A 24,429-nucleotide genomic window follows, 5' to 3' on the forward strand; every position below is an offset into this window, starting at 1 on the left:
CAGCTACAGCTCTGCTCCTTCTCCTTCTTTCCCAAACAGGGACGTTTAGTACCTACAGACAAGTTCATCCTGTTCTGCCATAAGTTTTGAGATCTTATGCACCCCAATTACAGGTCACTTCCTGGGAAGAGGAAAAAAGTCCCGATCTGGTCATCCCGCCCCTGAGGCCCCTCATTAATATGAATTTTAACTAGGAACTGGGTCCCATTTCCCAGCTCAGTGTCCCGAGTGGCTCCTGCAGCCAGCAAACTTGCTAGCTAACAGGTTTGAGCCAAGCCACTAAAATCCTTGTGTCACACTGATAGTATAGTTACACCTTTGCTCTAAATGGCTCAAACAGGGAGTAAGAGTCAGAGCTGATGAAAATAAAGCACAAACACATGATAGAAGAAATGAAGTCTGAGTTGCACCAATGCACAGGAAAACTTCCGGGAGGAAAGAAAAAAATGGAAAGAAACCCAGAGGTCATGCACTGTTGAGATGGGCAAACAGCTCTTGTGTAATTCACGAGGGCTTCCAAAAGTAGTAGTGCCTATGCGTAGTTGACACAAAAAAAACCCCCAGCCACATTATAGCCTGGTTTAAGCTGCAGGGGGAACCAGGCTACCGAGCCTTTGGCATCTAGCTCAGCCAGCTGGTCTGTGGAGCCGGACAGGGGCAGAGACCCATCCCTCCAGCTGGTGATTCAGAGCACTTGGGTAACGCTGGTTTTGGAGATGCTCGTAGAGTGTCTGAAGCGATGGAGTGTGAATAAGCCTGAGCTCCCTAACACTGCTGATGTGCTAGAGCAGACGTCAGGCAGTGCCGTACCTGGTTTGTATCAGCAGCTTTCAAAGCACTTTGCGATGGGGGCTGGTGACGTTTGCTGTAGTCACTGTTTTACAGACTGGGGACAGAGGAGGGAAAGTGTGAAGTGTAAAATGTTCAAGTGAGGAACAGTCAAGAAGCCAACAGAAAAGGGGCATTCCCAACACCCTGCCCTCTTTCTAAATGTCAAAGTGTTGTCTCTTGATAAGATTATTTTTTTTTTTTTAAGCTGTTTGAGTGAAGCCCCTGCTCCTGGCGGGGTTGCCCAGTTCTCCTCCCCAGCAGCTGCACTGGCCCAGCAGCCGCCTTCCCCAGCAGCCGCCTTCCCCAGCAGCACAGCCCTGGAGCTCCCTGCAGCCCAGCTGGCAGCTGCTAGCACTGATGGCAAGCCTGCTCATGAGGGAATTTACCTAGAAAATTCAAACGACAAAATAAAAGGGCTAAATGTGCATGTACAGTTACTGTCCTGCTGCTGAGCAAGTGGTCTAATCTCCCTGCAAATGCAGTCCTTAATATAAGGAAGCCTTCTTTGCCCTTTCAAACTGAGGGTGGAAAACCCCCACTTGTCATGATGCCTGTCACTGTCTTCTGTGGTTTGAACCATCGTCCACAGCTCAGAGTAATTCTGACAGGTCACCGAGGTGATGGTAAAAGTAAGCTGCTTTTTACCTGCACTTCAAATATTTGTCAAAAAAATTTAGAAAAGTCAGTGGCATTTCAGAGGCACTTAATTAATTTGCGTCCTTATTTTCTCTTACATGCTGATGGAGATTTCCTCAGGCTCCGCGTTTAAGAGAAGCCTGCGAAGTGCTTGAGGGATCTGCACTTAAATCCTTTTCATCTCCAGCCATCGTTAAGTGGGCCTTTGCTGCAGGCTTACGGAGTCAGAGGAGCCGCACTGAGAGACCTTCTTAAAATATGACTATATTTAATAACGACAGAGGAAGTATAAACTCACCAGCCTGTTCGGTTGCTTTTTATAGCAATGTTCCCCTGTTTTAAGCCTGCACCAGTGTAAAAGCGCCACTCTTATATATATGTAATCTTTTTCTGCTGGGAGTCACATTTTCCAAGTAGGATCTCAGTTGCTAGTGATTGATGTAACAGTAACTCAAAGCTGCCAGGAGCTGAGGGGAGGTATTATTTTAAATTAAAAAATAGATTTTAAAAAAAAAAACCAAAATCCTGTTGGGGTGTTCCTTTTAATGAGTAGTTTGGAGGTTTTGCCTTTTTAAAGAAGAATGTAATATTGAGAGTACAGAAAAAGTACATCCATCCAAAGTTTCACCTAATTAGCACCAAAAAAAAAATCTAGACCAAGCCCAAAGCCATGGGAATTAAAGCTCATGCAGACTGAGATCCTCTGGGCTAACTAGATGTCCTGAACTTTTGGAGGGCAAAAATAGGCATTGCAGGATCCGCCAGGTGGGTAGACATGTGTACAGTTCGGCATAGAAGAGAGAAGCTTTGTGCCTTTGGTCTGAGCTTGCTGAATTTACTTCTTCTTGCTGCAGATCCCTGTTACCAACTTGGGAAACAACTTTCTCCATTTGTGCCACAGCTCCTGACCTGTAAAGCAAAGCTACATCCCAGGACTCTTTGTAAGATTAATTTTGTATTCAAGAAGGTGCCTGAATGAAATGCCAGGACATTCAGATAGATGAATTACAGAGTGCAGTAGCTCAGCTGAAAGACAGAAGAGGTTCTGATACCCAAGGGCAGACTTTTCTTTCCCAAAATGAGCCTTGCTTTTGTGACAAAAAAAAGGTGTAGTGCAGGCACTGCAAGCACCCGGCACTAGGTACTGTCCATATATAAATAGGGATGATGCTTGTATTCCTTTTTCTTTCTTTTTTTTTTCATTTCCTATCAATTTAACAAATGTTTTCCTCTACTGGTCTCGGAATCTGTGGTAGAATGAAAAACAAATTAGATTTTTAGGAATATTGTAAATATTTACATTCCCATATCCACAGCAAAGCAAATGTCTGTTTGCAGAGGATCAGCTGGAGGTGCAGCAGACTTGTGCTGCACTAAAGGGAAGCTTCTTGGAAAGGGTTTTTCAGAGGTGACTTAAACTCTCCACTGGGGGCTTCAAGAAGAGAGAAATCACTATGGAAATCTCAGGAAATACTGCTTCTTGTCTTCCACAGCACTTGGCTTAGGGTGGTCAATGTTCCAGTCCTTTTCCTAGGCCAGGCCAGCACCTGGTGCCATAAAGTGCCTCTGCAGAGGAGCTCACACTGTGTCCCTGGGGATACTGCGCATTGTGTTGGAGCAGGCAGCGTACCCGGGTGCGGAGGAGGAGAGCTAGGACTGGAAACAGGACCCTCGTGAAACATTCTGATCTCAAAGGGAATCAGTTCTTTCCATAAAGGGGACACTTTTGTTATGGCAAATAGGAAGAAAAAAATAAATAGTTCTACAAACCTTTAAGAGGTTTGGGATTTTTAAAAATAATTAATTTCAGTAGCCAGTTTAGACTGATGAAAACCTTCTGCTTGCACCAGCGAGCATCCTGAGGCTAACACAAACCCCGAGATAGCACAGGGGCCACAGCAGGACACAAGTACTTTTCCAACCCATCCAAGTAAGTGATGCATTTGTCACAGACATAGTTCATGACTGTTGAAAGAAGGACAGTCACTGTGTTCAATCCTTCTGGACATAGTTGGGAAGAGAGCGTAAATGACTGGAGTGGGAGGGTGAGGTGGTTTTGTCCCTTGCAGACATTCCAAGAGTATTTCATACTCAGGGTAGTTGGTGTCAGTTTTGGGAGGCATAAATGAAGGAGTTTGCCTTTGTTGTTAAATGGAAATGGTGGTACGGCTCGAGTCTGCAAGGCGGCAGAATTGTTTTTACTGGAAAGAACATATTCCCAAGCTACCTCAGAGGAAGCGGGAGGAAAACAGTCCACCAGTAGGTCTTTATCACCTAGTAATGATGATTTTGCTAGGCACCATGAGCAGCAGGGGGTGGTCTCCCTGGCTGAGCAGAGTTCCCGGAATGAAGCAGGGATGAGCAGCGGTAGGAACCCCACTGAAATCACCTGCTCAGCTTGAGGAGGGAGCAGTGCCCCCCTACCCTTGTGAATCCCCTTATGTTTGCTGTACTCAGTGCCTCTGAAATGCTGATCTTTCTAGCATCTGCTTTTGTATTTGCAGAACATCATCAAGAAAGTGATCGGACAAAAATTTGTGTACAAGTTTGTCTCCTTTCCTGAGATTTTAAAAATGGATCCACATGCTGTGGAAATCAGCAGAGAGAGCCTTTTGCTGCAGGACAGCGACTGTAAGATGCCTTCCGAGAGCAGGGATCAGCACAAGCACAGCTTGTCAGCACTGAAAAGCACAAGCCGTAATGAATATATCCACTCTGGCCTGTACTCCTCTTTCACTATCAACTCTCTGCAGAACCAGCCAGACCCTTACAAGCCAATCAAAACAGAAAAACTGGAGGAGAAGTCAGAAGGAAACACACCAGTCGAAGAAGTTCGGACTGTTATAAGATTTGTGACAAACAAAACAGACAAACAAGTTATGAGGCCCATCGTGTCGTTGCCTTCCACTTCTGAAACAGCAGCTGCCTCTGCTTTTCTCAGCTCTTCAGTATCAGCTAAAATATCTTCCTTAATGCTACCCAACAGCGCCAGCATTTCATCTCCATCATCATCTTCCTCCAGGTCGCCATCTCTGTCTCCCACCTCACCCCTCCCTGCAGAACACAGGAGCCTCTTCCTTGAGTCCAGCTGCCACGACTCAGATTCCCTTGAGCCTCTGAACCTCTCCTCAGGCTCCAAGGCAAAATCTCCATCTCTTCCCCCAAAGGCCAAAAAACCCAAAGGCTTGGAAATCTCCGCCCCACCCATGGTTCTCTCCAGCACCGACATCGGTTCCATCGCCCTCAACAGCCCCGCGCTTCCTTCGGGATCCCTGACTCCAGCTTTCTTCACTGCACAGGTGAGACCTGCCTGTCTCCTTTACTCTTGCTTTAGCCAGGTATTCCCTCTGTGTGGCCAAGAGTGTTAGCTCTATATGCTATTATCCGATGGGAAAAACATATGGAGAAGAGGGAAACATAGCAGAGGTCTGAACAAAGGGTGGAAAGCAGGTTCCTCCTGGGGTTCCTTACGTGAGTGTGGGAAAAGCCATCACAGTTCACAGACTGCCTGGAAGGATAACGAGATGGGCAGCCGTTAGTTAACATGAATGAATGGCTTATCAGTTCAAACCAACTTCCAGGTCTACAAAACAAGCAGGAAAGAGCCAACAAGAAAAACACAGGGTTTTTGTAGGTCACGACCTGAGCATGTGCATTGTGGGATGTTAGATTTCTCTACTAGATGTTGTATCCATTCAAACAGTGCGACCTTTTAATTAGTTTTTGAATATGGAGCAAATTAAGTGGTTTCTAAGACAAGACTCTTAAGCCAGTTTCTTTTTCAAAGTTTTACAGATCCACAGAGTATTTGCCAGAGCTTCCTTTCAGTGCAGACCTACTGAATAACCACTAGGTTATTCTGTTCTTTTAAATCACATATTTGTGGTAATGTCAATGGTGAGTTCTCGTTTTCCAGCAAGTCTGTGAAAAAAATCTAGCAGTTCAGAGGAGAAGAGGAAAATCACGTAGATAATGACCAGGTGTGTTCATCAGTGAGTTTTGTCTTACACTACCACTGCAAAATTAGACAAAAAAATCCAAGAGCAAAATTATCCCAATGGGGAACAGCCCCTAATATCCCCCCCACCCCAAAATAAAAGTTGATGCAAATACTGGCATTGAATGAAACCAACTGAACGGTAAATAAATAAATACAAAGGTGTGCATTACAAGCTCTCGTTTACTTCGGGCTGTCTAGGGGTCCTGTTGTATCCAGAATCCCCTTCCCTCTTCCCTGTTGGAAGAGGTTTTGCATGGATGATGTGTGCAGTGCAGCGAGGCCTGGCAGAGGTGAGAGCATTGGCAAGTCCTCTCGGCCAGCGCAGCACTTGCTCTTACTGAGCTTTTCAGCCAGCACAAATTTGCGCAAAGCCACTGCAGTTCAGACACACCTGTAAGCCACCAAGATGTGAAGTTGTGTCGCAAAGAAAGAAGATTTTGTGGGCTGTTATCTGTCATTTTTGACATCGTAAAGCCTTTAAGTGAAGTTATGTTTGGCAGGAAGAACAGAAGTGTGGCAAACCAAAATTGAGGTGCATTGACAGACTCTTACAACCTCTAACTGTGGTATAACCACAGTAAGTATTTGGCTCATAGGGAGCAAATCTGACAAATAAATCATATCAGATGCCAACCAGACACAATGACAACATGAGTTATTACAAGCTCGCTTTAATCTACTGCTGCCCCAAAACTCAGTATGAACAGAGATTTCTTTTCTCATTTTGTAATTGTTTCTTTGAACATTTAATTTCCTCATTCGTTTATAAACTGGTGTACTTAGTGCCCCTGAAAGACGTAGAAGGGAATTAGGTAGATGATTGTGGCCCTCCTTTAGCAGGATGGCTAGCTAAGGCCGTGATGATTGTTGTCCAACTTAATGTGATTACAAATCTTTTTATACAGGTTATTCTATCGCAGAAGAGGCAGATGGCACCCATGTAGGGTCCATTTGTTTAAACTTTTGGCTATACAGCAACATAGCTTTTTTCCTCTCTTTCAGCCTTCTATTTCTAGCGTAAGAAGCACCCTGCATCCTAAATACCTGACCTAGTGAATATAAAATAAAAACTATGTAACAACTGTGTTCAGATAACTGTAATACCACAATGCAAAATAACTGAAACCATAATTTTACGCTGGAAATCTGCAGGTCATCCCATTATCCTAGAAAGAGCGTGCATCACGTCTCAAACGATCTCTGATTTATCAGATCCCAGTGGTAGACAGGATGTCAGACACTAGTTCCTGCTCCAGGAGTGATGTAGGTTTGGAGAAGGTCCTGCTGCCTGAGAGGGTATTTCAGATGGCTTTCCACTGTACCTGCTGGTCACGAGAAATAGCCTTGGGTGGAGCCCTGTGAAAGGGCATGTGATAGGCCCAACCAATTTCAGAAGAGAAAAATGGGTTTGAAGATGTCAGTGCATACAGTACCATACTTTGGTAGAGAAATGTCAGCTTTCCATTCAGTTAGCTTCGAAGAGAGATATTTAGATTTTGTTCAGTACTTGCTTTTTTTACAGATTACTTATGCCTGTTATTTTTGTTGGCTCTCCCTTGGCTAATGTGGATATATAATTTTGACTCACTCTTTTTCTTCAGGCCTCTATTTTAGCATTTGTAACATTTACACATGCTGTTTCCTTACGGACAAAGTAGTGTGCCTGCAGCCAGCATGTGCGTGGTCTGTATTGTATCCACATACACCATTCAGGCTCCAGCACGTTCCAAATGACCTGGGAAGTAATGTATGTGTGACAGCACTTGTCCGTTATCTGACAGCTAGAAGTGATAAGAAAGATTGTACTTAGATGCATTCTTTGTCAGAGAAATCAGGAGCCGTGAACATCATTGCTTAAGATAATCCTAACTGTGCAATGCATTATTTCTATTTAAACTGTTCCAATGCTTAGATTACAATGCCGTTTTTTAAGTAGGAACTTCCCACTGGGTTCCACATCTGATACCAGATGTATAGCTGTGTGAGGGCAGAAAATGAAGTGACACATCAATTTCCGCATGTAATTTAAGGATAGTCTGTGCTGTGGTGGTGTTTACACTCACGTTTCCTCTAGTGGTTTTGATGCTTGGCTGATGGCGATACTAAGAACAAGCCTGGGAGGCCCTGTGCTCTTTTTGCATTAAATATTAACAGGTTTGGAGGCTTGCTTGGGCTGGCTCTTGGCTCTGGCAGAACTTGCAGACATTAGTGCTCTGATCATCAGAGGACACGAGCTTTTGCTTAGCGCTGTTGTTGGGCATGTTAACATGCTTCCAGAGATGAATGGAGGACAGCTCAGTTTCAAACCTCCTCTCTCTCTGAAGACTTGCTCTGGCTGTATCTAAGGTAGGAATAAACACCTCCAAGTTTTCTTCATTATTTTCAAAAGATCCTCTCAAGAACTGCATTTTCAGTTCCGGATATCTGCAGCTCCTTAGAGAAAAAAATAAAGAACCGAGGCGTAGCTCATTGGAGCTCTTAGTACAGTTGGCACAATACTGTGTCCTTAGTCAAATGTTGTCGTGTCTTGCTGCTTACATCTTTGGTTTTAAGGTTAGTAGGCTCTTCTGTAAGTAAATCTCTGAGTATTTATCCTGACCTAATTTGTTGTGTTCTTTGTCAGTCTTGTAAATCCCCATCCATAGCCGCCTGCCCGTGGAGCATCAGCTTGCAAGGCGGCACAGGAAGGGTGCTCTCACTGGTACTGCTGTTTTCCTGCCCCATGAAAGCATCGTGGTCCTGGGAAGAGGGTGTTTGTGAAAGAGCCATTCACAAGTGCCTGCTTGTCAAGTATTTTTTCTCAGGTATCTTGACAAGAGCTGTCACTTGACGAGATCAAGACAGAATTTTTCTCCTTGCCAGGCCTCCACCCACTCTTTGCCCCTTTTGTTGTCACCCGAATATATCCAAACCCTGACTTCATTGGTACTCCTATGACCCTCATACCTGCTGTTTCAATGCATCAACACCTTTTGCTTTCCCAGCAATACCACATGTTTATTACTCCTTGGGACGTAACTGTGGTTTCTTCCATGGGGTTTGGTGTTTCTGATCCACCACCTTCAGCACAAGGGAGATGGCAGTGTCCTTTCCCTTTGCATTTCTCCGTGAACCCAGCTTCTTTTGAGATTCCTTAGAGAAATCGTCCCCTTCAAGAGCAGCCAAGCTCTTTGTATTAAACAGCCTTTCAGACACCTTGGGACGGACTCACCAGGAGGACTTTAATGTTTGCTACACCTTGTCTCTCCCGTCTCTTCTTGCTGGGCTTAAACTAATTGTTTGACCCTGTTGCGAACTCCAGCGCAAGCACGTCAGAGCAGGTCTGTATTCCTGTGCATTTGCACAGAGCCTCAAACACCGCAGCCGATCCCTCAGGCACTGCTTTGCAAATAGTACGTCCGTCACTCGAAAATCCCCATGACCTGTGGTACCTGCCTTTCTGAGCCTGCTCGCCGCAGAGTCCTGGCAACGGGGATGCGACAGCCCGTGGCGTAAGCAGTTGTTAAGTGAGACTCCCGGTTGCAATTGCCATATGTGGGAGTTTGTATTTCTGGCCTGGTGGGAAGCTAGCAGGTACCAGAATGCATGATGTGCTGGTTACTAGGGGAAGGAGGTAACTCCTTATCTTCTGTCTTCTCTTTACATATTTTATACTCTGGACAAACTGATGGCCCAGTTCAGCAGAGCACTGAGGCACTTGTCCTACACAGCGAAACGTGTACTTACTTGCTAAGTGTGCACTCAAATTGCATTAAGTGCTTTGCTAAATAGCACTGATTTTGATAATTGGCATCAAGATTACTGGTGAGATTAACTCATTATGCCAAATACTTTGTTCAAAACTGTCACATCACTTTCATGTTCTTTTTTTGGAAAGATAAAAGTTATTCTGGATACAGAACAATTAATGTGATTCTTCCTTTGAATGGAGATTTGCATGTGCTTTAACTCTACCTCCACTCCAATTGTGCTTTAGAAGTGCTAAGAGCATTCCCAGCAATCCGTGTGCACCATGGCCCTGGAAGGAGCCACCTCCGAGTTGGGAAAAGCCTTGGATTCTTGGTTCTTGCCACTTTGGTTCTTTTCAAACAATTAGCTGTGCTCTCCGCCGTCCCTCTGGCCGCCCAACCCCTACACCTGCCTCTCGCTGCATCAGCCTGTGCGCTGCCAGGTTCTTGAAACTTCTTCCATTTTGAACAGGCACCATCAGAGGAGTAAACTTCAAAGACCAGCAGTGGCTCTTTTGGCTCCACAGGCAATTGCATTAATGCTTTAAAAGCTGCAGTCAGTTCAAGCAATTGCTTCCCTTCAAAAGGTAGAAAATTATGCTGAAGGAGACCAGGCTGTGTTTGCAGACATTGGGGCATGCATGGTATTTTATACAGTTGCATGAGCGTGGTTCAAATAAACAATAACTATGCTTTTCCTTAAGCAAATTGCGATAGAAATGAAATCAGTTTGTGTGTGAAGGAATATTAAATGTGCAGGTATCCAGTATTGACAGGATGCAGGGCTGGATGGGCAGTTGCTGCTGGCCAGTATACTCGGCATGCTGTATGTCTGAATTCACGGGAAGAAAGAGCCAGAAGGTGAAGTGTAAAACTTCAGGGATTGTGAGTACTGTATGGAGCTGTAACTCCCAAGGCATGCATCATGGGGTGTTTTTTTGTCTTGCAGACCCCAAATGGATTATTGCTGACCCCAAGCCCGCTGCTGTCTAGCATTCATTTCTGGAGCAGCCTCAGTCCTGTTGCTCCTCTGAGTCCTGCCAGGCTGCAGGGACCAAACACTCTGTTCCAGGTAGGTCTTTCCAATGCACAGGTTTCATTTCCAAAAGTGTACACGTGGAAGAGACATCAGGGGAGCATCTCCTGGTCTTTTCAAATAGTTTAAGAAACTACTGGAGTTAACAGGCACTTTTAAAGAGCAGCCTATTTATTTGTACCCTCTTCAAAGCCTTGGCAGCACAGTCCAAACCTACAGGACAGTGTCTACTGCAAGCACACACATATTGTACGAAGGAAACAGAAATAAATGCTGGACTCCAGTAGGAATAGGTAACTGAGCTCTCAGAGCTTCGGGAAGAGAGTACAGACCAGTCAGGGACCAGCCAGGAGAGTGGTGGAACATGGACTCTGGGAAAACCAAGAGCAGTTTGGGTCTCATCCAGTAAGGTGGGTGTAGGTTTATCCTTCTGTTTTAATGAGCTACTTCTCACTCAGAAAGACAGGGCATAGTTCTGTTTACAGTAAGGGCACTCTGAACCTCAAGGCTCAATTTCCAGTTCTCCTGCAAACTATCCATGTGTCCTCAACCAAGTTACTTCATACCTCTGAGCACGACCTCTCTGTATGTAACAGGAGAAAGGCAGCATTGTCCCCTCTCTCATGGGTACTGGGAGAGTAAAAATCTCAAAGTTTGAGAGAGATGTGGTAAATACAAAAGTTAAGTAAACCACAGTGGCCACAGCATTTGCTCGAGACTTAGGAAGAGGATGGTGGGGATGGAATTAGCAGCTCTGGGTGTAGCTGCTGCAGAACAGCCAATTCAGTAGGTCACAGAAGAAATTATGCTGATTGGCAAGAAGCACAAGAAGCTGATGGTCACCCGAGCAGCTGAAGAATGCAGGGACACCCCTGGAATGAACTCCCTGACTGCTGCGATTGATGGGCCAACACGAACAGAGGAGGGGGACCCTGTGCTAGCCTCTGAACCTTCGCGGGGACTGGACTGCCCGACTCCGCGGCTGGGCTTTAGCTCAAGCGCTCTGCTCAGGTACAGTCCTCACTGGGGTAGTAAGTCCTATCTCTAGTGGCACAGCTGAGCATGGAGCCCTGGGGCTCCTTATTTGTGACTCAGCTAAACTCATTTATCCCTATTAGATCTTACTTTTGCACCCGTGGTTAAAAGCAGCCAGACATTTCATCTGAGAGAGAAGGTTCTGCACCATGGCCTGGAATGAGCTTGTACGGACCTATGTTGGCCAGCCCCTGCGGGAACTGGAAGTGAAGAGTGGCCTTGGCTCTCCCTTCTGAGAAACCCGAAGGGCCTTCCTTGTAAACGGTGTTTGAGTCAGGCAAAGGCCACGATGACGAGTCTGTAGAGCACAAAGCTTTACTTTAACAGCAAATAGGAAACGACAACCACAGCCGAAGCCCAGCCAACCCCACCGAGAACTGCTGGTCATCCCACGTAGGTGTCGGGGCAGGGCTCGCCCTCCACGCAGCTAGTCGGGGAATGGAGGAAGGAGCTGGAGCTGCTTCACAAGTTGCTTTTGCTTTCACCTGGTCATTCGCGCTGGGACTTGAAAGAACGTTTGGTCATTGTTGAAGGAGTCAACAGCCTGCCAGCAGCTAGAAGCCGGGGCAGCTCTGCAGCTGCCTGCCTGCCTCTGCACCCTTGCCTGCTGGTGTGCATGGAGGAGAGATCGAGTTCCCTTATTTTTTTTCTTTCAGGTGTGTGCTGCTTTTCACAATAGCACTGTGCTTGGCACTGCCTGCAGTGCTTTAGTACCAGTCGTCTTTGTATAGTACGAGGACCAGGACGGGAGCCATCCCCCTCCGTGGTCCTGCTAAGCCCAGAACAAGCCTATGGGAAAGCACGGTTCCTCCTTTAATGAATGAGGAGGAGCCTGTTCTGGCAGTGCTGGACACAACTATGTGCATACTCCCTCACAGAGCACATAGATGCTTATTAACTGGTAAAAAACTCTCCTTCGATGTTTATAAGGGGAAAGCAACTCCCATACGCCTACACCCTTACAGCCTATGTAGAGCATCACTGAAATCTGCAGTCTCCTTCCGCACAATTTACCGTGATATATTGACCTACCTGGAAAGCCTTCCCTTTGAAGCCACACTGCTGTGTAATTAAACTTCTTTTGATGTGTCATCATTAGTTTGAAATTACCACATAACTGGAACAGCAAGAGACTTGCACAGAATTGGTTAATTCAAGAAAATGCAGCCAAACTTAAGGACTACCAGATTAGCTTGAATTAAGTGCCAACTAAATTCAGCGTATTTTCTTTGTTACTCCTGTATAGACAGTAGCACCGAGAGGGCATGGTCAAGACCCAGATCCCACTGTATGGAGGCGTGTGAACAAAGAGCATTGTCCTGGCCCCAGAGGCAACAGGAAGAAGAAGGAGAGAGCTGGGTTGGGCTGGAAACCAGGGGAAGGATGAAATCGTGACATCAGCATCGCTGGCATCCCGGGCCGTAGTGCCAGCATGCCACCCGCCTCGACAGACACCAGAGATCACACAACCCTCTTTTTGTTAGCTTTAGAAGAAACACATTGTAATTTACATGTCTCACTTCAGAAACCTAGGCTAGAAAAGGAAGAGCTTGTAATCCAAGTTCTGTGTTTTAATTAGTCTTGGCAGAAGCGACGGCAACGGTTCCTGAGCTTTGGTTCGGTTAAAATAGAGGTATCGGCCAGTCCTGGCCGCAGCAGGAGCGTGGTGCCAGCCCCCCCGCACGCTGCTGAGCCTGCACTGCTTGGAACGATTTTCAACTGAACATTGGAAGACAGATATCATGGACTAACATCCTAGTGGAAGAGTAATCCTGTTACAAGCAGATTATATGCACGTGTAGAGGTTGATTACACCACAGATGGCTGTTGGAGGACTGATCTGATAAGGGGTAAAAATAAACCAGACACTTGAAGTCAGGAGCTCTGTTATCCAGCTCTGCCTCTCTCACGCCAACAGAAACCCAGCGCCTCGAGGCCAGATCGGTATCTACCGCTGGGATAATTCCCGCCTCATGCTGCAGCAAGTTTATTCCACCTACTTGCCTTGCTTTTTCTCAGGTCAGATGTTAAGAACTAGCCAATACACATCCCTGCAGGCAAGTTACAGGCAGGATGCTGTCATGAACTAGGAATATGCAGTTTATTTATTGAGTAAGTATTTTTTTGCGCAGTATTTCAGAAGGAGGAGGTTAATACTAAATGACAATGTATTCTGCTTCACATACTGAATGATCCGGTGTAGCTAGTTTATGGGTTGTTAGTCAATACAGAGAGAAACTGTAATTACTCGAGAGTAATTTTCTCCATGTTTTGTATTCACAATTGTACTTTTTCTGCCCTAAAACTACATCTCGATTTTCACTTTTGCAAAGCTCTTTCCTGCTTAGCTTTTATGAAGGGCAGACAAAAAGGATGTATTTTAATTAGCATTTTGTAGACTGAAAAACATTCTGGAAGCAGAATGGATGGCAAAGATTTCTCTACAGCATTCGCTTTCCCAGGGTGATGATAAATGTATTGTTATGTGAACTTTTGTCTAAAATATAGCCAATAATAGATTTATACATCCCCATACATTTACAAGGTATTCAGGTTTCATCCTCTATTTTACATTCCTAATGGCTGAGGCAGGCACTTGGTATGTATCTTACTGTACAGAAATGACAAGTCTTGGAAACATCTGGAGTCATTTGCTAATGCTAAATGCATGTGCTTCTGGGCTGAATGCTTTGAGATAAAGAGTAATTTTTACCTTTTGGCCTCTTACAGTTTCCAACTTTGCTAAATGGTCACATACCAGTGCCACTCCCCAGTCTGGACGGAGCCTCTTCTCCAGTACTGCTTTCTCCAAATGCTCAGAAATCCTGATGACGCCTCATCACGCCAAGGACTTATTGGTGGATTTAACACTTCATTCCTATGGGCTAGTTTTTCCTGTGTCATGAGAAGGACATTGTGAAACCCTCTATTACTTTGGTTTGCACTTTTCATTACATGGATAATCTACTTTTATTATGTTAGCATTTTTAAACAGTGTTTATATATAAAAGTATATATAAATCTGTTTTGCATTAAATGAATTATAATTTTTTTTATATCATAGCTCTCAAGTGTTGAACACTTCTGTTGTTGATGAAGTACTTTTCTTAATGGTTTGCAACAATGTATCTAATAAGGATGTGAAGCTTCTTTTTAATCCCTTTTCCTGCATATTATGCATTGTGCTTGTGTAAACTATAACCGGCTGTGCCTTCTTTTGCATAATGTCATGTAAATGATTTATATATTTTCTAGTATTAAGATAAAAAGTTGAAAGAAAAAACTAGTATTGAACAGCCCTATGGTAGTATTTCAGTATTTTCTCCACGGATAGGCCATATGATGCAATGTATTCATGTAACTTTGTATTAAGTGCTTTCAAATTGTATAAAAATAGCCTTATAATTTTTCTTTGCTGAAGTGAAAAACGTAATCAACATTACAGTCAGGAGATGCATTTAGGAGTAACAAAGCCACATTTACACATTTATGCCCAAGTTCTTCTGTTGACTTGCAACAGGGAGGAACGGGGCTGTGTATAGTCGTGAGATTTCCAGCATTTGAGGATACTTCTGTAGAAAAGGAGACCTTGCTCAGAATTTATTTGGCGTATATTTCTTACGAACTGTCAACAGTACAGCTGGAAAGACTGCAGGTAATCTCTGTCCTCCCAGGGAATGAGGATCATTCCCGATAAGAGAATTTCCAGGTGCTTTGTTCAGTCGTGCCAAGTGCCTTCTACTATTTCCCTAGAAAGATTATTGTAGCTACTAAAGCTCAGAAGGTCGCATTTCCCCTTCCCCCAAAGCTGGAAAAGTTACAGGACTGTAAATTAATGCCTGGTGCTTGTGAAGAGGCATACTGTACATGTGGGATGTTTATGTATAAACATCTGAATTCTGGATTAAAAAACAGCACTGTGTTACTATATACTTGCAACTTGAATTTACTGGGTATGTCCTCTACCTTGAGGTGATGGCTTAGTCATCTAAATGTCAGGTTAGGATTAGGCTAGACTCCCTGGCACCACAGATTCTAATCTTGGCAAGGCCGATGCAAATCTTCAGTTTTCTGAGGCGGCTAAAGTGGGTTGAATGCAGCGAATGCAGCTTTACCATGTAGGTTTTTCAGATGAGACCTTCAAAAACCAAACCAAAATCAGAATCCTGTTGGCTACAGGTCATTAAAAGCTTCTACTTTCCTTTCTGGCCAAGCGGCTGGCCAAAAGTCTGTTCTTTTTGAAATTTATGCAGTGAGTTGTCTGCTGATTTTCTGCTTGGATGCATTTCAGTGATGATGTGTGTAGTTAATTGTAAAGTGCTTTTGGATCCTTCAACCTGAAAGGTGCTAAATAAACATTTTATTAATGCAGTTCTGATGTTGAAAAGCCATTTTTGGGGCAGAGGTAATCTGACAAAAGACAGCAGGAATTTTCCTCAGGCTCCTGAGTTGCACAACCAAAAATGACTCCTCGGTTTCACTCGCAGTAATTAACAGGATAAAAAGCTGCCGTATCTCTATGAAGTACCAGTGCTGATAAACAGAGCAATTAGATGCAAGATGTAAGGAAAGAGAATGAAACGTATGGGAAGTCATTTGCTTGATTCAGCGTCTTAAGAGCAACAAGAGATACCACCCCACGGAGTCAAAACCAGAAGATGGACCTACGCAAAATTTATGAGTGCAGGGAAACTTTACATGAAGTAAAATCAGAATAGGTTGGAAGGCAGCATGTAACTGCTGGGATGGACTAGCCTTGTGGAGATAAATCACAAGGGCTTGCAGATCAAACATTTCACTTTCAAGGGATTCCTCCCAGGTACATGGAACATTTTTCAGTAACCATGTTACAGAGAGGCAATTATTCGTACTCTAGAGGCAACTCTCGTCTCTTTTTTAAAAAAGCATGAATGCCTACTTCCGTAGTCTCGCCTTGTACACTCCAGTATAGCTAATGGGAGAACAAGGCATAGAGATGTAGTATCTCTCACTAGGAGTTTAAAAAGTCAAGAGAGATACTCAAGAAAATTTGGTCTTCAACTTAATAAGTATTGAATACCACACTGCAAAAAAAAACAGATGAACACGAGAGGTGGGAGTGTGTGACGGAGAAGAGATTCTTAAAAGGAAAAGCATCCAGATGCTCATGATTTTGTTTCTTCCACGGTCTTACTATTAATAAGGCAGATTTTTTTCTTTTCAAAAGGCTCACCACACCTCAGCACACACACCCACGCCTCCCCTCCCACTCTCCTGCCCCTTGAGTGACTTTGTTTTTCTTTTAAAGATAGCAGAAAATAGCAATTCTGGGACAAAAAAAAAAAAAACAAACCAAAAAACTCTCTCAACAAATTACTCTAAAGGATCTGAGAGAATCCAATAAAACTTAACACACCCAGAAACAGTACAGTAGTGGTATCTTCTCATCTCTGAGAGAATAAAAAAAATCACAACACAACACATCTTCTTTTGCTAGTTGACTTTTCAATCAAAAAAAAAAAAAAAAGTTTGTCAAAATGAAATCTGCCTTCCAAAGTCGTCAGTACTGTGGAACAAAAATTCTTCCTACTGGGAAGCATTTATACAAATAAAGTCCAGCCTCTCAAGTCCAACACTTAACCTAAAACACTAGACTGTTATGCCTTATGCTTCAAAGAAAACATTCTGTTGGTAATTTTCTATTGAATTTTATTAACAGATATCTTTTTAGCTGTAGAGAAAAAATCAAATAAATGTTTTTAAAATGAATACTGTGAAAGCGTCAATATTTCTGGCATGGAACACTCCAAGCCAACAATCCTGGGGAACAAAACAGGAGTTAACTCTCTCTTCAATATTCTTGGTAGTAATTGCGATTTGATCATACTTGAGGGGTTTTTTGGATAGATTGACGCTTTATTCACGCTTCAGCAATACACAAAAAGTTTTCAATATTATATAGGCTGGGTGCATGATCAGGCTATTGTTGGCTTACCTTTACATTGTTTTTTCAGAAAAGTAAGTATCCACCAGTAGGGCCACAACTACTGGGTAGCTTTGCCAAGAGACTGGACACATCTGCCCTGGCACAGGTTAAGTGGCTTCAGTTCTAAAGAAAACTATCAAGGTGGGGAAAAGAGTGATGGGTGATAACAAGCTACATAAAAAGAAAGATTTGACACGCGTCCATGACGTCAACAAAGAACAATTTGTTCTGTCTGAATAAAACTTGTCTCATCAGACAGGCACTTGCCAGCCTGGAAATACCTACCAAAGAAGTAACGAACTGTCAACAAGATGACTGTTTAAAGGGGAGATGGGCCCTGAAAACAGACTAGAGCGTTTAATTTTAACAGAACAAGTCTCTCTACAGCAAGAGGCTGTATGGTCTTGTGCCTACAGGAAGCATCTTCAGAAGCCATCATGAGCACCAAATGAATTTAGAAAAGGCACGGTAAGTACAGGTAGTCTTTTACATAAGGACATCGCTGTTCCCTTCTTGTGACGGTCCCTATATGCTGTAGGATAAACAAACGCAGGTCACTCAGATTTAAGAATACCTCTACGAAGTCGTCAGAAAACTACAACTTTTGAAATCCCTTTTGGCCCCAAACTGTAACTGCTTTTACCAATTAATATGTGAGTGCTCTGCCTACATGGAGTACAAACCTATTTCTTGAGGGCAGAGAGATTGACAGCATTAGTGAGGAGGAGTATAAATTTATTTCAATGAAAAAGGGAGAATGAACCTCAAGCAAGGACTCTGGAGCAATCAGCATCATGGCCTGCCTCGGGTGGGTGGGTGAGGTATTTGTAGAAAGGCATCCTAGAAGAGAGGATGGTAGGATATGTTGGGGTTTTTTTCTTGAAAGATTCCCATCAGTTCACGTTCACTCTGCAAGAAGTGCGAATGGATAAACGTAACCTTAATTATTCCTAACATGGCTCCAGGCCAGCGGCTGCCTCCTGCAAATTAAGGAGAAGGACGGGAAGAGGGGAAAGAAACATCTTTGAAGAAACAAGCTCAGGGTGTGAAAGAGGAGGAGCAGGCGATGCCAACGCTGCTGCGGGGGGCCTGGAGGGAGCTGCTCTGCAAGAGCACGTTGGAGAGGGGACAGGGACCAGGAATTCTCCCTGGTCTGCAATCCGCAGCGATGGTAATTCCATCCGCAAGAAGATCGCGCTGCAGCGAATGAAGGAACTTTGTAACTCTCCGGGGAAAAATGTGTTTCAAGGTATGGCATGGCATCTGAGCTGAACAACACTCGTATTTCATTAGGAGGACCATAAAAGCAATCTGCTCAGGCAGGCCTGCTTCTTAAGTGATTTTGGAGGATGCAGCCAGGACAATAAATTAAGCAGTTATTTACAACAGTAAGTATGTGCATATGCGTGCATTCACAGTTTAAGTTGGCTCAAATATTACAGAACTTATGTGAGTTATGGGATTTTAGAAAACGTGAAAATAATGGAAAATTGTCATGTACACGTTTTTCCACTGACATTAATCTTTTCTTTCAGTTAAAGAGAGGCACAGTACAGCCCAGTGAAAATCACATATAAAAAGATTAAAAAAAAAAATCTAGAATAGCCAAATTCTAATCCCAATTCTGACAACACAGGGCCTAGAACAAGAGTGTGATTTCTGTGCAGCTAAACTCCACAGATGAAAAGGCTGTATGGGATGAAATTACAAAGCCCAGGTATCCACTTGGCTTTTATACTTTTCAGAATCGTCCTACCTGTACAGCCAGAGCTTACTTTACAATGTACCAATTGGCTAAACACTTGTACAGTACTCCCTTTATGTTCTATAATTCATACTTGTTATCTTGTCAATCTCTTAAATTGGTCTGACGTGGATGTTGGCGAGATACATGGATGTTGCTGACCCACACATAGGCCAAACAGTAGCACTAAAGCTCTAACAGCCCAGTCTCCGAAATGAAAAAATAAAAATAATCTGTAAAAAGTAAGCATTCAAGTTCCCCCCCAAATTAAGAGATTTCATAGAAATGTTGCTTTTGTTTCAAAGCCAAACTTTACTAAGGGGAAAAAAGGTATTGAAACGTGCTAACAAGGTGCACAAATTATTTCAACTCTGTCCGTTAGACAAAACAATCACATACCTGTGACCACACAGTCACAGACAAGGTAAATTCTAATTTTTATTCCGTGTCACTATGTGCTATAGCTGTGCATTTCCATGCCGTAATTTGTTTGGATTTCTTTCAACCCTGACCTTAATTCCATGTATTTCCTGGGTTTATGGTACTTGGCTTGGGGATATTTACAACATACCTCTTCACGTATTTCGTCCTCAATAACTGAATGTATTCTTAACCTTAATTCCATCTTCACATCGCAAAACAGAAACAACATACCTTTATTACATTGAAAAACTCGTGTGCAAACAACAAGCAAGCGGCCCAGAGAATGCTACCTTGCACTTTTTCAAATGATTTACAAATACAAAGTATGTAGATTCTTTAATAATTGTTTATTTTAACTCTTATTGCCCAATTCAGGGATACACTCTGGCTACTCAACGCTGTGGTAAAGCAGCACAAAAATAACAGAGCTGTGTTGAGATGCAGGTTCTGCTAGAGCATTGCCGAGCAGCCGGTCTCCCCTTCGCTCTCCCCGTCCGTCCTGTCCCGTAAATCGCCGTCCCCCACCCGCCCGCGCTCCCCTTCGTCCTTCACCTGCGTGTGCAACACAACCTCACCCCCACCTGCCTCTTCCCTGTCTTCAAGCCCACCTCGCTCCGACACGCGCCTATACACGCACCTTGGCGTTCCTACCCCGGGGTCGATGGGATACGCCGGGGATCTTCTAAAAAGAATTACTTCATCAGCAACAACTTGCAGGCCATTTCTCGTTAACCGATCGTTCATCTTCAAGCAAAGGCTCTCGTACCGAATCGTCAAAGTCATCCATTTTTAGTGACTATCTGCTTATTTTTCATCACGGTTGAGGTCTTCTCCCCAAAAGGCCGACACTGCCTACGGTTCTCAGGGACCTGATGCTGTCAGAGAGGAGGCAGAACACTGAACTGCACAAAAAAAAATGTCAGAGAAATGCCCAGCGACTTCAGACTCGCTGTCTACTGCCCCAAGCAGGCAGCTGCCACAGAACTGTCTCTGCTGATGCGGGAATTTCAATTACAGACAATTAAAAGAAAGAAAGAAACCAGCTCGACCACAGATGCCAAGTTTCTTAAGAAAAACATTCTTTAAAGCTACCTCCTAATGAAGCAAACCGATTCACTTGCAGGTCCTTAGAAAAATCTCTTTATAAACAGAGCGCTTTAATTTTATGGAAGATCTTTTCATCTGTAACAAAAAAGCTGAATTCCTACTTAAAATGGAAACCTCCTTTTGTTAGCTGCAGCTGATCCCTTTTATAAATTTGTTAATGCACTTCATTTTACCAGTTAAACCTTTAAGTCCTTTACTCATTAGTGTCACATTATTACTTGTTCTTTTATGACCTATAAAGTATTACTGTTCTAGAAATGCTAAATCCCACGTTTATCCACAGTGAACATTTACTCTATATCTTCACTACTTTTGTAAAAAAAGGAGATGCTTTTCTGATACTTCTTTCTTCAACACCATCACGTCTACAATGTTTTCCTACAAAGTTAATCAGTATAAAATCTAGATCAGATCCATAGCAACTATAAAAAAATATATAACAACTATTTCAGGACAAAGGTTTTTCCATCAGTGCCAAATCTGCCTCTGACACACACACAACGCTCCTGCTGCTATCAGTGGGAGACCCACGCACATATCCAAGAGACATTATTACGCTCCTAGACCTAGGCAAGACTTCTGATACCGTGTGACACGCAGGACTTGCTTGCCAATAATTAGACTGTGGACCACGTTTACGATTAGATCCTGAACGGCCTCCGTCGTGGCCGAGTCACATTACTTTTCACTGCCACTACTCCCGCGTTGCATGAACTAACGAGTGGCCAAAGTTAAAACCGATGACTCCCACAACACACACATCTAACTAAACATTTCCAACAATGCCCCAAGAACCGCAAGTTCACTTAGTCTGTACTTTTAACAACACAGGGCCTTTGTTATTATAAATTTCAAAACAAACCCAAAGAATTCCACATAATATTTATACTTTCAAAAGTACAATATTAATACAGGTCGGTCAGTTAGAAATAACAGCAGTTTGTTAGGTCTACAAGATTTAACGTAAAACCGGTTTACAAATGCTGAAAAGCAGTAGTGGTCCAACAGTCACTGTTACACGTGAATTTCTCTCTTCCAGAAAATAAAAAAAAAAAAAAATAAAAAAAAAAATCCCAATTCAAATTTACCAGTATCAATGAAATATTAATAAAACACCCCCAAACATGCCACAATCACTATTCACAAATAAAGTTAAAATGAAATATACAAAAATTCACTTAATACTGTTAAATAACAATAAACTACAAGATTTCCTGAACAGAAATGGTAGGACCCCTGAATGTTTTACAGTGAATGTCAGGAAAAATTAAGTTACCTATGACTCTATTTTCATGATATACCAGCCAAAGATTTACATGACCATTTCAAAATATACCAATAAAGATTTACAGTCTCTTTAAGATGCACTAAACAAATAGGTTCATAAAGGTGAACACAAATGCTTAAAAATACTGTAACCATCACCAAGGGTGTACTTATGATACTCACTGAGATGCATAAGCATAGTAGTAACATGTTTACTATCTCTGGTAAACAGATAACATCTAAGATCTGAAAAACTCTCTAAGTTCCCATTGTAAAAGCTCTGTAGTATAGTGAGTTCTTATCAAGTACAAACTTGCATCTTTCCAGTTGATTTCAAGTGAATAATGCACAAATCGGAGAGCAACAAGGTGGGAAAAGTGTGACATAATTCCCATGTTCTTGTAATTAGTTGTCCTGTTCCTCTGTAATGAAATTCTAAATTTCAAAAGTAAGCCAGGGTCCAACGTATTATGAATCTCCTTTTTACTGTTTGTATTTCTAAGTTAAAAACAAGGTAAAAAAAGTCATTGCTTCCGCAAGTCATTGCTTCTGCAGGCCCCATATGCACAATAATGTGCAAATATCTTATGCTGGAGTAAGCCTGACAAAATTTATCATCCCGTCTCCATGCTCTGATTTATCAATAAGTAACATAGGATCCGAGAGCAAATAATAGTTACTGTTCACTTGTTTGAATCAACTTTCACACCATGTGCTTTTCAAAAACATAATATGCATTATAATTTTTCAACTATTTCAACACATACTTCCAATGTTAAATAAGGAATTAAGTGCCATGAACTTAGAGCATTAAAGATGGTTCACCTATAGCCAAGCAAAGCTATGTTTACATTCCAGAAAACACTGCAGTTTAAGAAATACAAAAAAACCCCGCAGCAGTAGAACATTTTATGAAGAGAAACAGATGCATTCACATATTATAAAGCCATTGCAACTTCTTCAGGCATGGAACTGTTGTGTTAACTATACAGACAGTAGTTATTTAGCAGCAATGATTCCGCAATAAATAATGCACTGTGTTTCTCAGTCCTGCACAAAAATTGCAGCTACAGTTACATCAACAGCTGTAACCTACTGGCTCTAGTGGCAGAGGAGACCTTAAAACCAACTGTACAAAAAATTGTCACACTGTGACAACAAATATAAAAACATAATCTGCAGGTTGGAAATAAAAAGACTCCACTGTGAAGAGGACAGTGTAGACAAACTGTGATTCCAAGTCCACCAACAGAGAGCACTGCCTTCAGATCCGAGTCCTTGATCGATAGGATAGGCTTGGGCTTGACTCTGCATCACCCACTTTAAAAAAGCATGCTCTGCCTTCTGTTCTTCCCATGTCCTACAACAGAACACGGACCATGGTAAGAAACTGAAATATTCGCACAACAGAATATTCAGTTATTATCTGTATCTTCTGTCTTTCTATTTCGAGAGAATATCCTTTGTGCTTAAACCAGCATCAGCATCTTTCTTTCAACTGCACTTACTGCAATTTTTTCCACTTTGCTACCATTCAACACCCACACAGTAATGGTTTGAAACACCATGATGTTCTTGTATTAATAGTCCCTCTGCCCATTCTAGTAAAACTTACTACCTTCTGTGCATTTAACTTCTATGTCTCTACAGGAATCTGAGCAATAATTCCTGATATTTGTTTCAGTACATTCACACAGACCAATTTAACAAAGTATTTTTCAGTTCCAAATGTCTCTGGCACAGCATTCCATTTGCAGATATGAGAAAATACTGAGCTTTCCATACCTGTCTCTGGGTAAGTGGAATTTCGAAAGCCAGGGTCTTTTTGCAATTGAATCTCTTTTAGACTGAATATTGAAACACCTGGAATGTAACAAAGAAATTCATTCATACCCAAACATAACTATGCTTTATTGAACAAAGTTCTATTCTTAATCATACAGTTTAGATAAAAAAATGTTTCCTATTTCCAAATATTTAAGTCAGTATATACCAGACTTCTTTAATAGATTAGATCTGAGGGTTTTTCCTTAAGCAATGTGCTTAGCTTTAATGTACTATCTTAACAATACTCTGCTACTTTACTACTCCTCTTACTTTCAGGCAAAGTGTGTATTCTTGTTCCAAGACTTCTGAAGTATGCATGTTTCATGGCCTCTTCTGCTGAAATTCTCTTCTTCGATTCATACTATTAACATAAAAGGATAAAAATGAGCTGTTTTTATTAAAATCTCTTTGCATCAGGTGATTTCATCAAAAGGAGAAATAGAGTTCTACTTGCTCAATATTTCTCACCAACTCACTAGGACAAACTTATTTTCATTACTTTTATCTCACACATGAAAATCTAACATATGCTATCTAAATCAGTATTAACAACATATAACAAGATTGCTGAAATAGTCAAAATAACTGCTGTAAATGGATGCAAGTCAAAAATATACTTAATCTTTATTTATAGACGTAACAATGATTAGATGACAGACTTCTGTCTACGTTATGTTCTAGTATTAAATTGCAATGAAATGCTACTACATGAGATCAAAAAAGTTTTCTAATTCTATGGCCTACGCTGCAGCATTTTGCATAAAATGGAACTGCAGACAACATGGTCTTCCATCTGTGCTCAAATGTCTCCTGCTTGGCATATGTGCACAT

General features: G+C 42.4%; 2 protein-coding genes across 5 annotated transcripts in view; one reads left to right on the forward strand and one right to left on the reverse strand.

Annotated features, from left to right (window-relative positions):
* ELK3 (ELK3, ETS-domain protein (SRF accessory protein 2)) overlaps positions 1-15,637 on the forward strand; it is a 38,883-nt gene extending 23,246 nt beyond the window's left edge. Inside the window, exons 3-5 of one of the 2 annotated variants that reach the window (XM_010561902.1) lie at positions 3,972-4,766; positions 10,145-10,267; positions 13,997-15,637. In XM_010561902.1, coding sequence (XP_010560204.1) covers positions 3,972-4,766; positions 10,145-10,267; positions 13,997-14,095 — 1,017 coding nt within the window. In that variant the 3' untranslated portion in view covers positions 14,096-15,637. The remainder of the gene's footprint in view (positions 1-3,971; positions 4,767-10,144; positions 10,268-13,996) is intronic. The other variant, XM_010561903.1, reaches the window with a different exon arrangement.
* Positions 15,638-21,301: 5,664 nt separating this feature from the next.
* CDK17 (cyclin-dependent kinase 17) overlaps positions 21,302-24,429 on the reverse strand; it is a 92,863-nt gene continuing 89,735 nt past the window's right edge. For 2 of the 3 annotated variants that reach the window (XM_010561904.1, XM_010561907.1), the window contains 3 exons: positions 23,869-23,959; positions 23,557-23,634; positions 21,302-23,131 (listed from right to left, as the gene is read on the reverse strand). In XM_010561904.1, the coding sequence (XP_010560206.1) occupies positions 23,094-23,131; positions 23,557-23,634; positions 23,869-23,959 (207 nt within the window). In that variant the 3' untranslated portion in view covers positions 21,302-23,093. Of the gene's footprint in view, positions 23,132-23,556; positions 23,635-23,868; positions 23,987-24,429 lie in introns of those variants that run through there. The other variant, XM_010561905.1, reaches the window with a different exon arrangement.

Source organism: Haliaeetus leucocephalus, unplaced genomic scaffold (assembly GCF_000737465.1).
Source record: "Haliaeetus leucocephalus isolate CR32 unplaced genomic scaffold, Haliaeetus_leucocephalus-4.0 Scaffold151, whole genome shotgun sequence".
In the NCBI taxonomy this organism is placed as follows: Eukaryota; Metazoa; Chordata; class Aves; order Accipitriformes; family Accipitridae; genus Haliaeetus; species Haliaeetus leucocephalus.